The 11,876-nt window shown below is 45.8% G+C and overlaps 1 protein-coding gene across 1 annotated transcript in view; it reads right to left on the bottom strand.

Moving 5' to 3' along the window:
• Positions 1-5,195, bottom strand: part of T265_00382 (hypothetical protein) — a gene marked incomplete at both ends in the record, with an annotated part of 34,724 nt that extends 29,529 nt beyond the window's left edge. Inside the window, 6 exons of the mRNA XM_009164127.1 lie at positions 3,816-4,118; positions 4,153-4,214; positions 4,293-4,548; positions 4,586-4,760; positions 4,796-5,085; positions 5,119-5,195. Of these exons, the coding sequence (XP_009162391.1) occupies positions 3,816-4,118; positions 4,153-4,214; positions 4,293-4,370 (443 nt within the window). The remainder of the gene's footprint in view (positions 1-3,815; positions 4,119-4,152; positions 4,215-4,292; positions 4,549-4,585; positions 4,761-4,795; positions 5,086-5,118) is intronic.
• Between the last annotated feature and the right edge of the window lie 6,681 nt (positions 5,196-11,876).

Consider the following 11,876-nt stretch of genomic DNA (forward strand, 5'->3'; position numbering starts at 1 on the left):
ACCTACCACCCGGAAGAATTTGAGCTTGGTGATTCTACAGCTGATGATGTCTATCAGTCGCATGCAGGCAACCTGTGAACAACCTAGAAGTGATTATCAACAAAATGATGCATCTATAATCCGCACATTAGAACCTAACGTCCTTTTCTGAAGACAGGAAATACTTCCAATGCGGCAATTCCTGTAACACTTCATTAGCCTTCCAAACACTGCATAGCTTGCCTTCGGATATTCAACAAATCTACCCATTGATTTCTAGAATATGTTTACAAGAAGGCTGGTGGTTCACTTGACCTGGCGCTATTGATAGGCCGGAACACAGTTTGATCATTTTTTATCACCGTCATCCTTCCGCTTCTGGGGGCCTTACCACTCTTGCTCAGCCTTCACGGGATCGATACGCATGATCGAGGCCTTGCCTAAGATTCTCGGATCGTTTTTCCTCCTTGCTCAGCGGCTATCGTTTACCTGAAAGGCACAAGTGAAAAAAGGGTGTAGCATGTCTCTTCAGGTTCTCGAGATGGGGCAGTATGCTTGCCAGTGCAAGGGCACGTGTAAGTAGATGCCTTATGATGCATTAAGGTGGGTTCTTGAAGGAGCTTGGACAACCGCCGGAGGAAGGTTATTCCACGAAGCCACTTACCCAAATGAGAAACTTTTTGCCTAATGACAATGCAAGCTCTGAGCTTGAACATCTCCCTACCATGTCCCGTGGTCTGTTTGCCGAGTCAACCGTGAAAATTTTGGTGGTTGAGCCTTGTTAAAATAGGGCATAATTGAGAATTGGGTCCACTCGGATGCGACGATAATTTAGAGGAAATAGGCAATGCACCACTGGACGCATATCGAAATTCACGAATTTGAGTCCGGGAACCATTTTTGTGGCGCCTCGCTGGATGCGCTCAATCTGGGTGACGTCTTTCGGTTGTCCTGAGTAAACAACTTGGTTGGCATATTCAGGGAGTGTTCTGGAGAAAGTTTATGGGAGTAATACGGGATCAGCTGCGCCGAATCGTCTCTAGAACCGCGAGCGTCCTTCGGGCCGGTTTCCCGCAGTGCAGTGAGTAGAGAGCCAGATATCGACATCCTTTTTGGCATATATCATCGTGATATCTTCTGGTCCTTCCCCACCATTCATGTTAAAGGCATCCGCTGTGTCTCCTCCCTCATTCCGAGGAAGGTGCCAGTCCAACAACCACTGCTTTACAGCGTCTACATCCATTAGGAGGGCACTGGCATTGGAACTTCAGGACTTCAAGTCCCCCGGAAAAAGTAGGCATGTACTTGCAAAAACATATGGGAGGCAGTTAACGTATCTCAGAAGCACCAGTGCTCCCAAAATAGAGCCTTGGGTAACTCCAATGGACGCCAGCGCTGGTGATTATTGGGCCTAGTGTATTCTCAACAAGGGTGATCCGTCTGATGGGATCTTTCCTTGAATCCCGTAAGACTCGAGTTTGGGGAGCGGCGGGACGTGTGGGACCCGATGAAGTGCTTTTTGATAAGTAAAAACTTCTAGCATTCGATATGGGTCCTCCGTATTTGGCTTGTGTTAAGCTCTTTACAAGCACGAGCATGCTCGTCACACAAGAAAGGTTTTGGATCAATCCGTGTTGAGCTGGAGATATCAAGCTGTTGGAAGTAAGGTTAGCTATGATAGCTGGCTTTAGAATGCGTTCCATCACCTTGCAGGGCGCGGTTGTGGGGTTTATAGGCCTGTAGCTGCCAAGCAATAGTCGGTCACCAGTCTCGTAGATTGACATGACAGTCGCTTCCTTCCAAGCAGAAAGAAGGCGGCCTAAGTCAAGCGACTGACGAGACATCAAGTACAAATTGTTTACCAGTGTAAACGATGTTTCCTTCAGGATCCTTGGATGGACCTCCTCGGGCCCTAACGCGCCAAATGGGTTGATTTTGTGCAAGAGTTGTCAAAAGTGCCGCAGGTTATTGACACACCCAAATTGAGTTCGCCGAAACTAGAGGGTTTTCAAAGTTGCAATTTTAATGGGAAGTTAGTCTACTCAATTTGCGCCCTCCGTGACATGGAGACGCATCTGATATGGATTTCTGACGGTTCCATATCAGGTACGTCGCGCTCATCTGTGACACTCGTATGGCTTCCCAACGTCCAATTCGTCCGTTTAGAAGTTCCATCTTGAGGCATCTGTGCATGGCCTCCACCATGTTCGTGTCGTGGATGCCATAGGTTGCGGCCCGCAGCACTCTGCAGTTGGCCCATTTTGAAGCATTGGGTAAAAGGAAAGAATTCAAGTACGTGAAAAAGAAGGGTTCATGTACCTCCAAAAGTTGGATGTATGAATGGCACTAAAAAACGTCTGAAGGAAGTAGAAAGGGGGAAACGCTTAGCAACATTGCGTATTATATGCACACAATAAATGATGAGCAAGGGGGAATACGTTACTTATTGCGTTGGAAATGGCCTGTGCACCATCCGACAGGATGCACTTGACGTGAAAACCACCACCAACAAAGTTTAGAAAAGTTAGCGGACAGGTTGTCACGTCGGTCTTCCGCCATAGAAAACCGATGGCAACAGGGAGACTTTTACGACGACCATCAACAATAAGTAGCTGGTACAAGAAATATTTTTGTTGGTTAGTAGAAAAAGTACTATCTATTAAAAGGAACTCAGGCAACCTTTGGAAAAGTTCAAGCATTTCCGAAGTGGAATACACAAACAAAGAAACCCGGTTACTGTCATCCCGCAAACAGCGGGCTCGTCCTTGTCCATTGTATTGGGTCTCCAAGTCGACGATGTAATCTGTAGAGGGTACATATTCACCGAAATAAACCGGACTTACATAGATTGTTCCGTCCAAATGTATGTTGCGCCCGAATGCTTCCAACGTCTCTGTTGGTGAGATACCTGCCAAATTGGATCCCACGTAGAAGCGGATGTTGAAACAGCGATCTCGGCAATCCAAAATTTGGTCGGATCATTTCCAGTTTTTCTGCATTGAGTCGATGGTTTCGGTTAAACCACTTGGATGCTTCGGCACCCAGCAGTTCGTGGTTGTGGATCATACGGAATCGGGTAATCCTTAAATAATTACCCAGTCTTCCGACGTTGAAATGTGCCTCACACTGCGTGTGCTCAAGCGGTCGACGTCGTTTTCCATCGTTCGAATCGTTTCCGGTAGCACTGGTACTTTATGAACCTTTTCTCACCGGATGAATTCGCTTTCGAGATTCGAACGCCCAGGTGCTCCCTGAATAGGGTGGCTACGTTCACTGCGTACCTTCCGGCAGGGGCAGGGGCAATTACAGCGACCGATTGTGTAGTTGAGGAAGGCATAACGAGTTTGCTTCACAAGCATGAGAAATTAGTTATATAGGTCACGACTACCAATGAAAATGAGCAATCAGCCGATATCGTTAATGGCCTACCACTACTGGAAGCGTATGTAGTAGTGAAAAATTAAATGAGAAAGAAGCATCAGACAAAAATGGCAAAAGTGAGTACCCAAAAGGTTGTGGTTATAGAGATATTCTAAAATAACATCTTAAGAGTATTTAATGCAAATGCCACCCTATAGAATCCGTCGTAGGCGTTTGTTTGCTTTAGACACCTCAGATTTAACAAAGGGGATATTTTTGTTCGGCGAACCTGCTCACGACACATTTTCCTCATGGATCTCATATTCCATTAAGTGCAATAAAATTACATAACAGCACAAACTTGCAGTGGCAGTGCGAGGGCCATCTGTGGATGATCCCCTTTCCCAGATATGCATAATTAGCTTGCAGATAGTACAGTGTTACGAGGTAGCTGTGGGCGTCTTCTCTATTATAACAATGAGGCGACATAAATTTCTCGTCGGTCACAAGAATAAGTGGTGTGCATCTCATATTCGCGTTTCCATCCGCCGTAATGCGCGACCTTCTGGAGGGCATGCTTCAGGCTATCTGAGCGATGCACGCGCCTACTCAAACGCCAGTTGGCGTTCACCAGGCTGTTGTTGGTCACGTTCCCAGAATGTACCAACCAACGCTGTGCAAGAATGGTCCACTTTCGAGTGATGTGGAGCCAGTGGGCAGTCAAATAAGAGACAAAAACGGGATCCGTTTTCCTCAGAATGTGCAAATTGTGGCGAAATCTACGCGATTAATGTTTGGTGCACACTTACTTACTCAGCTGCATTATCAAAGCGAGCCATGCGATGGAATATGTGCCAACTGCGGTTGGAAATTGTCTGCAAATATTAAAAGCAGTGATGCCAACTGCGGTTGGAAATTGTCTGCAAATATTACACTAAAGCAGTGAAACATACGTGCTTCCGGATGGCTTGCCGTGCGTGAAAATAGCACAGCATTACGTCGCAGCCAAATACGGCTTTGGCGGTCCGCATCTGCTAGGTCATTTTGTCCACGACGAACGTTTTGACTTCATATTTTCCACCCATCATATCCTTGAACAAGCTGAACAGCTTGCGCAATGGCGCAAAATGATCGCTTTCGACAAAGGCATACATTACGGGTCAACCGATCCCCATGCCATCTGTCACAAGAAATGTATAAAGCTTGTAACTTAACAGCGAACGTCAGTGGCTCGAAATTTATTTACTCAAGACGGTTAGTACCGTGTGTAGCATCAAAGTTTACAACGTCCGAGAAACGTCTAAATAGTGCTACCTGCTGCGTTCGAGAAAAGCGCAGGTGACTATATCTGACACCCTCCGATTCCACCAGCAGCACGCGACCGCACTCTCGAAAATTGGCTATGATGGATGACATGTCATCTAGGAAACCGACTAAAAGATAACCAACGACCTACCTAACAATAAGGGTCGACATTTGACGCGGTAGTTACACTCATCCTTGATAGTGTGCACCTTTCCAAAGTGGTCGGCGACGTACTGCCGAATCTTTGATGACGGAGCAACATATTTCAAAAGGGTAAAACACTCCTTTAATTCATCATTTGTCAGGCGCCGGTTGATGGGGAGCCCGTCAAAAATAAACTAGCTGCGTGGCTGGTTGTGCTCCAGGTAGTAAGAAGTAACCCTCAAGCAGTCATGGTACCGGCGAACGTGGAATCTTGCCGGACAATCGGTACGACGTGTGCTACAACGTACACACAACCAACCGTGGACTTACTAAGTGCGACGAATTCCACGGCTTCTGCTTCGTCTGCAGGGATGTCTGCTACAACGGTAAAAGGCTTTTTCATATAAAAGTAGCGAATTGTTGTTCTTTTTCGAGTGTATACGGACGAAAACAACGTAATGTTTCGCCTGGTACACTTTCAAAGCGACTTGAAATGTACTGAATGAGAAAAAACTTCGACGAGCTAAATTCTCCACAAAATCCTCCTCCGCATTCACGTGCTCAGCCATAGCAGCCATTTAAAATATGAATATCACGGGCCTTGAATATCGTGTGGATTGAGTAGATTTAAACAACTTTCAACAAAACTTCGGCCGTTTGGGAGGTTCTCATACGCCCGAAAAATTACCATCAAATGTTAAAACTTTATGTTAAAGTTTTCCTCCTTCGAACCACGGTTTCAGAGAAATTTTGGGTGTGCTTCTAGCCGCCGGCGTCATAAGCCCTCCACCGTGAAGATGAAATCGATTAGTGCCAGTTCACAGTTACTCCTGGGCATGATTTGATGTATCAAGGACGCTGGGGCCGAATACAAACCTAAATAGTCTTCTCTGTAGACATCAGATACCACTGTGGGAGAAAAAACTTTGACGAGCTAAATTCTCCACAAAATCCTCCTCCGCATTCACGTGCTCAGCCATAGCAGCCATTTAAAATATGAATATCACGGGCCTTGAATATCGTGTGGATTGAGTAGATTTAAACAACTTTCAACAAAACTTCGGCCGTTTGGGAGGTTCTCATACGCCCGAAAAATTACCATCAAATGTTAAAACTTTACGTTAAAGTTTTCCTCCTTCGAACCACGGTTTCAGAGAAATTCTGGGTGTGCTTCTAGCCGCCGGCGTCATAAGCCCTCCACCGTGAAGATGAAATCGATTAGTGCCAGTTCACAGTTACTCCTGGGCATGATTTGATGTATCAAGGACGCTGGGGCCGAATACAAACCTAAATAGTCTTCTCTGTAGACATCAGATACCACTGTGGTGTCCATCCTTGGTTCCCCATTCCTGTCTCTTTAGGGGAACGCGCATGGCTTATTTCTGCGGCGATGTCCCAAGTGTTTGGACAGCGCATTTATGTTTTCCCGGGTGATTTCGAGAATGGTGGCTTGTGTTCGTGTGTTGCATTTGACGGATTTCTGATTTACAGCGGTTCCGTATTTTACGAAATACCGATTCTTCTGTTGTCTCCTGTAGTCAACTTTTCGAAAAATGTTGAGACCTGTTTCCAGGGGACGCCAAATCCTTTTAGGTGCCTCGCGGCTCATCCAACCGTGTCAGCCTCGTGAACTTTCCCGTCCCATCAAAGTCTTTCACCGAAGCTAGTCCCAGTTTAACTAGTTCAAGAAAGATGCGCATTCTTGAAATGTTTGCGTGGCGGAAGTTTCGAATCCGCTTTTGCGGTTCGGAATTTCTGTCCCAATAGCAGAATAAATCGAAGGTCAACACAGAGTGTCCGCTTTAAATCAGTGAAGCGTTTTAGATTTCGGTTAAACTACTGTTCTATTCCACTATATTGGAACGCACTGCACAACCGCTTATCACTTGTCTACTGTCCCTGGTCACATAAGCCTCTTTTTTGCACAACGGAGACCCTTCTTTCGGATTCTATTTGTACGCTCAAAACTGCAAATACGTATTGGCCGGTTCCAACTAGTATAACGGCTAGCCTCTACGCTAGCTACATCGGCGACATAGTCCTTACCTCCCCGAAATTTGGTACCTCCTTTGGTCCAGCGGGTGCTTTTTTTCTAAGTCAGCGAACAATTTCGCTCTTTCCGAAGTCCATTTATTTTCATAGCATCCCGTTTTAGACTTCTTCCCACTGACAGTTTAATTTGATGCCTCCAGGCACTCAGCATATACTACTACCCTCATCCTATTCTCTCCTAATTCCACCTTCCCCCAAGCTTCCAACTTCTGCTACAGTTGCCCAAACGCTTCGTACAATGGTTATTCATTCAATCTGGCCGGTCCCCGATATACACTCACACGGTCCTCCAACTGAAGGGAAATTATACATAAATCTGCACCAGCCTGATTCCATCTGTGTCAATCTCTTCGTCTAACCCAGATTCAGCTGACACGAAAATGCGTATCTCCTCTCCGATTGAGGCATTGTTCACAGCCCTTACGGTGCTGTCCATCAACCGAAGTATATCAGTGCAGTGTTGGCATGGCACTGTTATACCCAGTATGGGCGCTCCCGCAACTACATTCCTGAGATTTAGACTGCAATGTCTCGCCAAATCGACCCTGTAACTACCAGCAAATGTTTTACCCGACTCCGACCACTTTTGGGGCGAGTCCATTCCTACCCGATGAAACTCTTGTTCGTATTTGAACCATCTGGTTTTTTGCTGCATTGGTTTGCCTCTTTTAAAAGTTCAGTTCCATATACGGCGTTCTTTCGGCCCCATGAACTCGCGCCATCTCCCTGTCGAACCTATCCCTCGCACTGACTTCCCTGCAACAGTGGCTCCAGTGAGTCTACTTAGCTTCAGGTTAAGCCATATTTTCGAGATAAAACCAGTCATTTGCTTCTACTTCGAATTATTCCATCTCTATCCTTGCTTTTTGTGACTTGGCCATTTACTCAACTGCCCAAGGTCACTTATGGCTAGCAATGGTTCTCACCTTTAATTCATACCATCCGGGTTCATCTTTAATCTAGTCAGACCTCATGCCTATTGTGCTAGTTTTTCTCGGTTCCCGCAACTGCTATGACTTTTCGTGTAACAAGCATGCCTTGTTTGATTGTGCCTTCCTTTTCCTTGTCTTGTTGTCTGCTGTATTGAGGCTGTAACGGCCCGACCACGTCCAAATCGGCATGTTTCCTACAATTTGAGAAATAAACCTATTAGTATCACATCATCGGATATTGCCTACTGTTTGTGACATTGTCTTCTTTTTCACGCAATCTCCCGTAAACCATTTCGGTCATGCTTTATTCTTACAGTATACGTAGGATCGTGCTCAACGATGTGCCATTCACATGTAGTGAAAGAACATGATTATTATAATTCCCCGATTAACAGTGTCTTTCGTTGGTGATTACAAAATCTGGGAGAGACGGCAGTTGGCCTGCGCGGCATATGGTGGATGCAACCACATGTTGAGGCCAAGCGCCCTGTTAGAAGTCCTCGATCAGCACCGCTGCAAAAAGTCCACGTTATTCGGTGTGCTGGAGTTCCATCCAGGAGGCCCCGTAAGCGTTGAGCTCGTCTAATAGCAGCGGATGACCAAAGTTTTGGCTAGAAAAGAGGTGCTCACGTATTCGCATAAGGAATTGGTCATCGTCAGGAGGAATTGAGGGACAAGAATAGATCACACCGGAAAGGGGATAATCGGACCCATGCAACATGACTTGGGTTCACAGTGCACTGAAAAATGGTGCAGGAATGGTATCAGCATTGACATAGGAGGTTAGGCACCTATTTTCAAAGATCTTCTATTTATTTTGAAAGATCCTTCCGGAAGGACAGCCTTCCTGACATAACTCAGGCACGTAGATGCCCACGGACTCTAGCCTGAGGTATCCGCGGCCTGGTTTCCGTGCCCACTGGCTAGTCAGCTGAAGTAATCGACGGTAAGATGGTTATCTTGAAGGAACCGCAATTGGAGTGGGGACGCGTGAGAGATGAGTGAACAAAAAGTGTTGCGGCAAACATCTTTTGGCTCATAGGTAGTAGATGCCCAAAATGGTGCGATGTACCTTATTCACAGGCTGCTGAAAGGAAAGCGTTGCAAACGCTGTAAACACCCATGAGAAAGAGCGGTGCCTTCACGATATTTCCCAGCAAGGGTTAATCCATTGCCTGGCGTTGTATATAAGATGCTCGCCCAACGGGTATTTTGGGAGGTAACTTTGTAAGTTGATTGCCAAGAGATTCGCGGGTGCGAGGCAGTCACATAGACAGTGATCACTATCCGATACACTTGGGGTTAAACAAAATCAGACAGGATTCAAAGGGTGCAGGCAGCAAACAACGGTGGAGGGTAAAACTAACGGGTCCTGCCTGTCACGTGCTATGAGGCTGTAAGTTGTGGAAAACGAGAAGCCAGAACAGGGAGCCTGGAGGGTCAGGAGCATTCCAGTGATCCGACAGGTTGAGTTGAACTGAGACTGAAAATCATTGCTGGGACCGCCGGCCTTGAAAAGTTACGTCAATAGCCAGTGCACGGAAAGCGTGGGTGGGGGCAATAAGGTGAAGAAGATTAAAATATGAACAAATGGTAGCTGGTATCAGAGAATCAAGGTACACATTGAAATTGTTTGCACGCACTTATGTTGCTATTGGTGCAGATGCAAGTGCAAAAGATTCCCGGGAGGGTGAGGTAGTTCTAAGGCAATGGGAGTTAACTAATTCTCTAATAGAACCAGAGAATTAGTCATACGAACGAGAAAACAGGAACCACTAAAGATATCAGCTTGTTAAATAAAATTATTACAATCGGTATATGCGAACAAGGGACTTATCGTAAGGCAGGTGCAGGTTGATAAATCCTGTTGTAAGTCCGGATACGGGTTTCGTGTCTTCTTTGCTTTCACAGCAGCCACACGTATTCCCTGACTATCCTTGAGTGAAGCACCGTAAGTCCTGAGTGGCTCTGCTCCGAGCTCGGCGAGGTACGTATCTCTGTTGAGTTGTGTTGTGTTTCTGCGCTGTTATCTTATATGTGGGAACGTTTGCATGTGTGTGGGTGCCAATACACGACTTGTTGCCACCTTATCAGACGGTAGACAGCCGACGTCAGATGAGCCATCCCTGTGTGTGTCTTGATTTGTAGGGGGAGGGAAAGAAGGGCGCTCTTGGGATCAAGGGCTTGATTGTGAGCTGTGTAGTCAAGTGGGTCGCGATTCTGTGGCGTGATTTGAGTGTAAGGGAAAAAGACAGATCTCGTGGTCTAGCGATTGGTGGTGACCTGTACAGTTATATAGATGGCGAAATGGTGGCTACAACTGTAGGAGAAATCAACGAAGTTGTGGAAAAACATGCTGAAAGTACAACAAGATGGTTTAATCCGAAAGTAGGCTTGAGTGAATTAAGACAGTGTCCTATCAGGTCAGGTCGGTTCTAAGTGGACGGTTTCTTCGTATTTGGATGTAGCGTTCCGAGCGAGCAGTGGGTCAGTCCAGTTTACAGGGATGATAGCTGCGCAAGTGCATCAGACAGAATGGCAGCGCCATACCATCAGTGCACTGATGCACCTCGGTTTATAGACGGCCCCGTATCGGACGTCATGGTCGAGGTGATTGGATAGGGGTATGCAATTTTGCCGGCAGTTGTATTTTGGCCTAGCAGGGGTATCATTACTGTTAGAACAAGACCGATGGGTAATCTCAGGTAATTGCCGCTCAGTTAGAGGCCTTTGTGGATGTAAATCGTGAACCGGGCGGGGCAGATAACTCCCATATGGCGTGTTCAGAAGAGCCGCTGCAGAAAATCGAAGTTTGAGAGAAAAAAGGATGGGATGAGATCAGTAAAGCTTGGTGATTGTGGGGAGACATTAGATAGCACGGAGTACATTCGTAGAAAACAACATTTAGGAGAGGATGTATGGCCAGAACTGCCACAGGAGTTGAGGCCTAAACACAAGGCCGCTTGACTGGCCTACTGCAGCGATAGAAGTGGTCTCGGGGTTAGTGGTCAGGGAAGTAAATTAGGCACCAAATTCACAGATTTTTGGAAGAGCAACTGAATTCAGGTAATAATATTGTGGGGCTTGGGCCGTTCAAGACCTGTGGAGGGTAGGTGAGAGCATGCAGATTTGTCACTCAGCCCATTACTGAGAAGTAATAGGATAGATTGTGGGATTCATCTCATAATAATAATTACAGCAATATTTATTCATAAACGGTGGGTGATACGTTTCGGTGCTGGGTTGTTGAGACATGCCCAGAGGCTGATGCCGAACATAACTCTGAATGGACCACGCTTACCAAAGTTCCAGCCTATGTTGTAAAATGTTACGTATGCTTTTAAAACCGAAAAGAGGGATGAATTCGCCTTACGTAATAAAATCCTAAGAAAAACCGGATCGATAAGAAGTTTGAAGTGTGGATAGAGAAGGGACTTAGGTTTGAAGTCATGCTGACCCAAACCTCTCCTGTTTGCATTATTATCTTGAAAAACAGGGCCACGAGGATTGTTGTCAAAAAACCAACTTGTATACATTTACTTCCGAGTTTTAAAAACATCAAGTGAATTTTTGAATGACTTTTGAGACCCCTGCTTTACAGCTAAAACCTCGAAATTAGGGGGCCTGTACACTAGCGGATCATGCCATTCAGTCCAGCGTAGAAACAAGTGAATTTTCGTGCCTTAATCTGTCCATCATCCCAGGCAACCTAGTGAAATAACTTCTACACCCCATTTCTGGGCCACATCCAATTACCTATAACTACCTGTTTTTGTTTCTTTTTCGATCATTGAGCAGACTGCGGCCTCAAATGTATTTTGGGAGCCATGTTTTATTGTGCGATGACGTTAGGATATTTTCAAGCAAGAGACCATAAATGATGGTCCTTGTGCTTCGAAGATATCTTTTCACTCTAGGTCGAGCTGTTTTGGGCCACCTTAATAGGCATCCCTGTGATGATAATCACATGCATATAGCATGAAAGGCGCTCAACTTTGCAGCTTCGGCATCGTGTGCTACTTTACTCATTAAGAGAAATTGGTGGCAGTCTAGCTCTCTACTCTATGGTGCCGATCCAATCTTGAAAAGTGATAAAAATCTATC

This window comes from Opisthorchis viverrini, assembly GCF_000715545.1.
Source record: "Opisthorchis viverrini unplaced genomic scaffold opera_v5_3, whole genome shotgun sequence".
Taxonomy (NCBI): Eukaryota; Metazoa; Platyhelminthes; class Trematoda; order Opisthorchiida; family Opisthorchiidae; genus Opisthorchis; species Opisthorchis viverrini.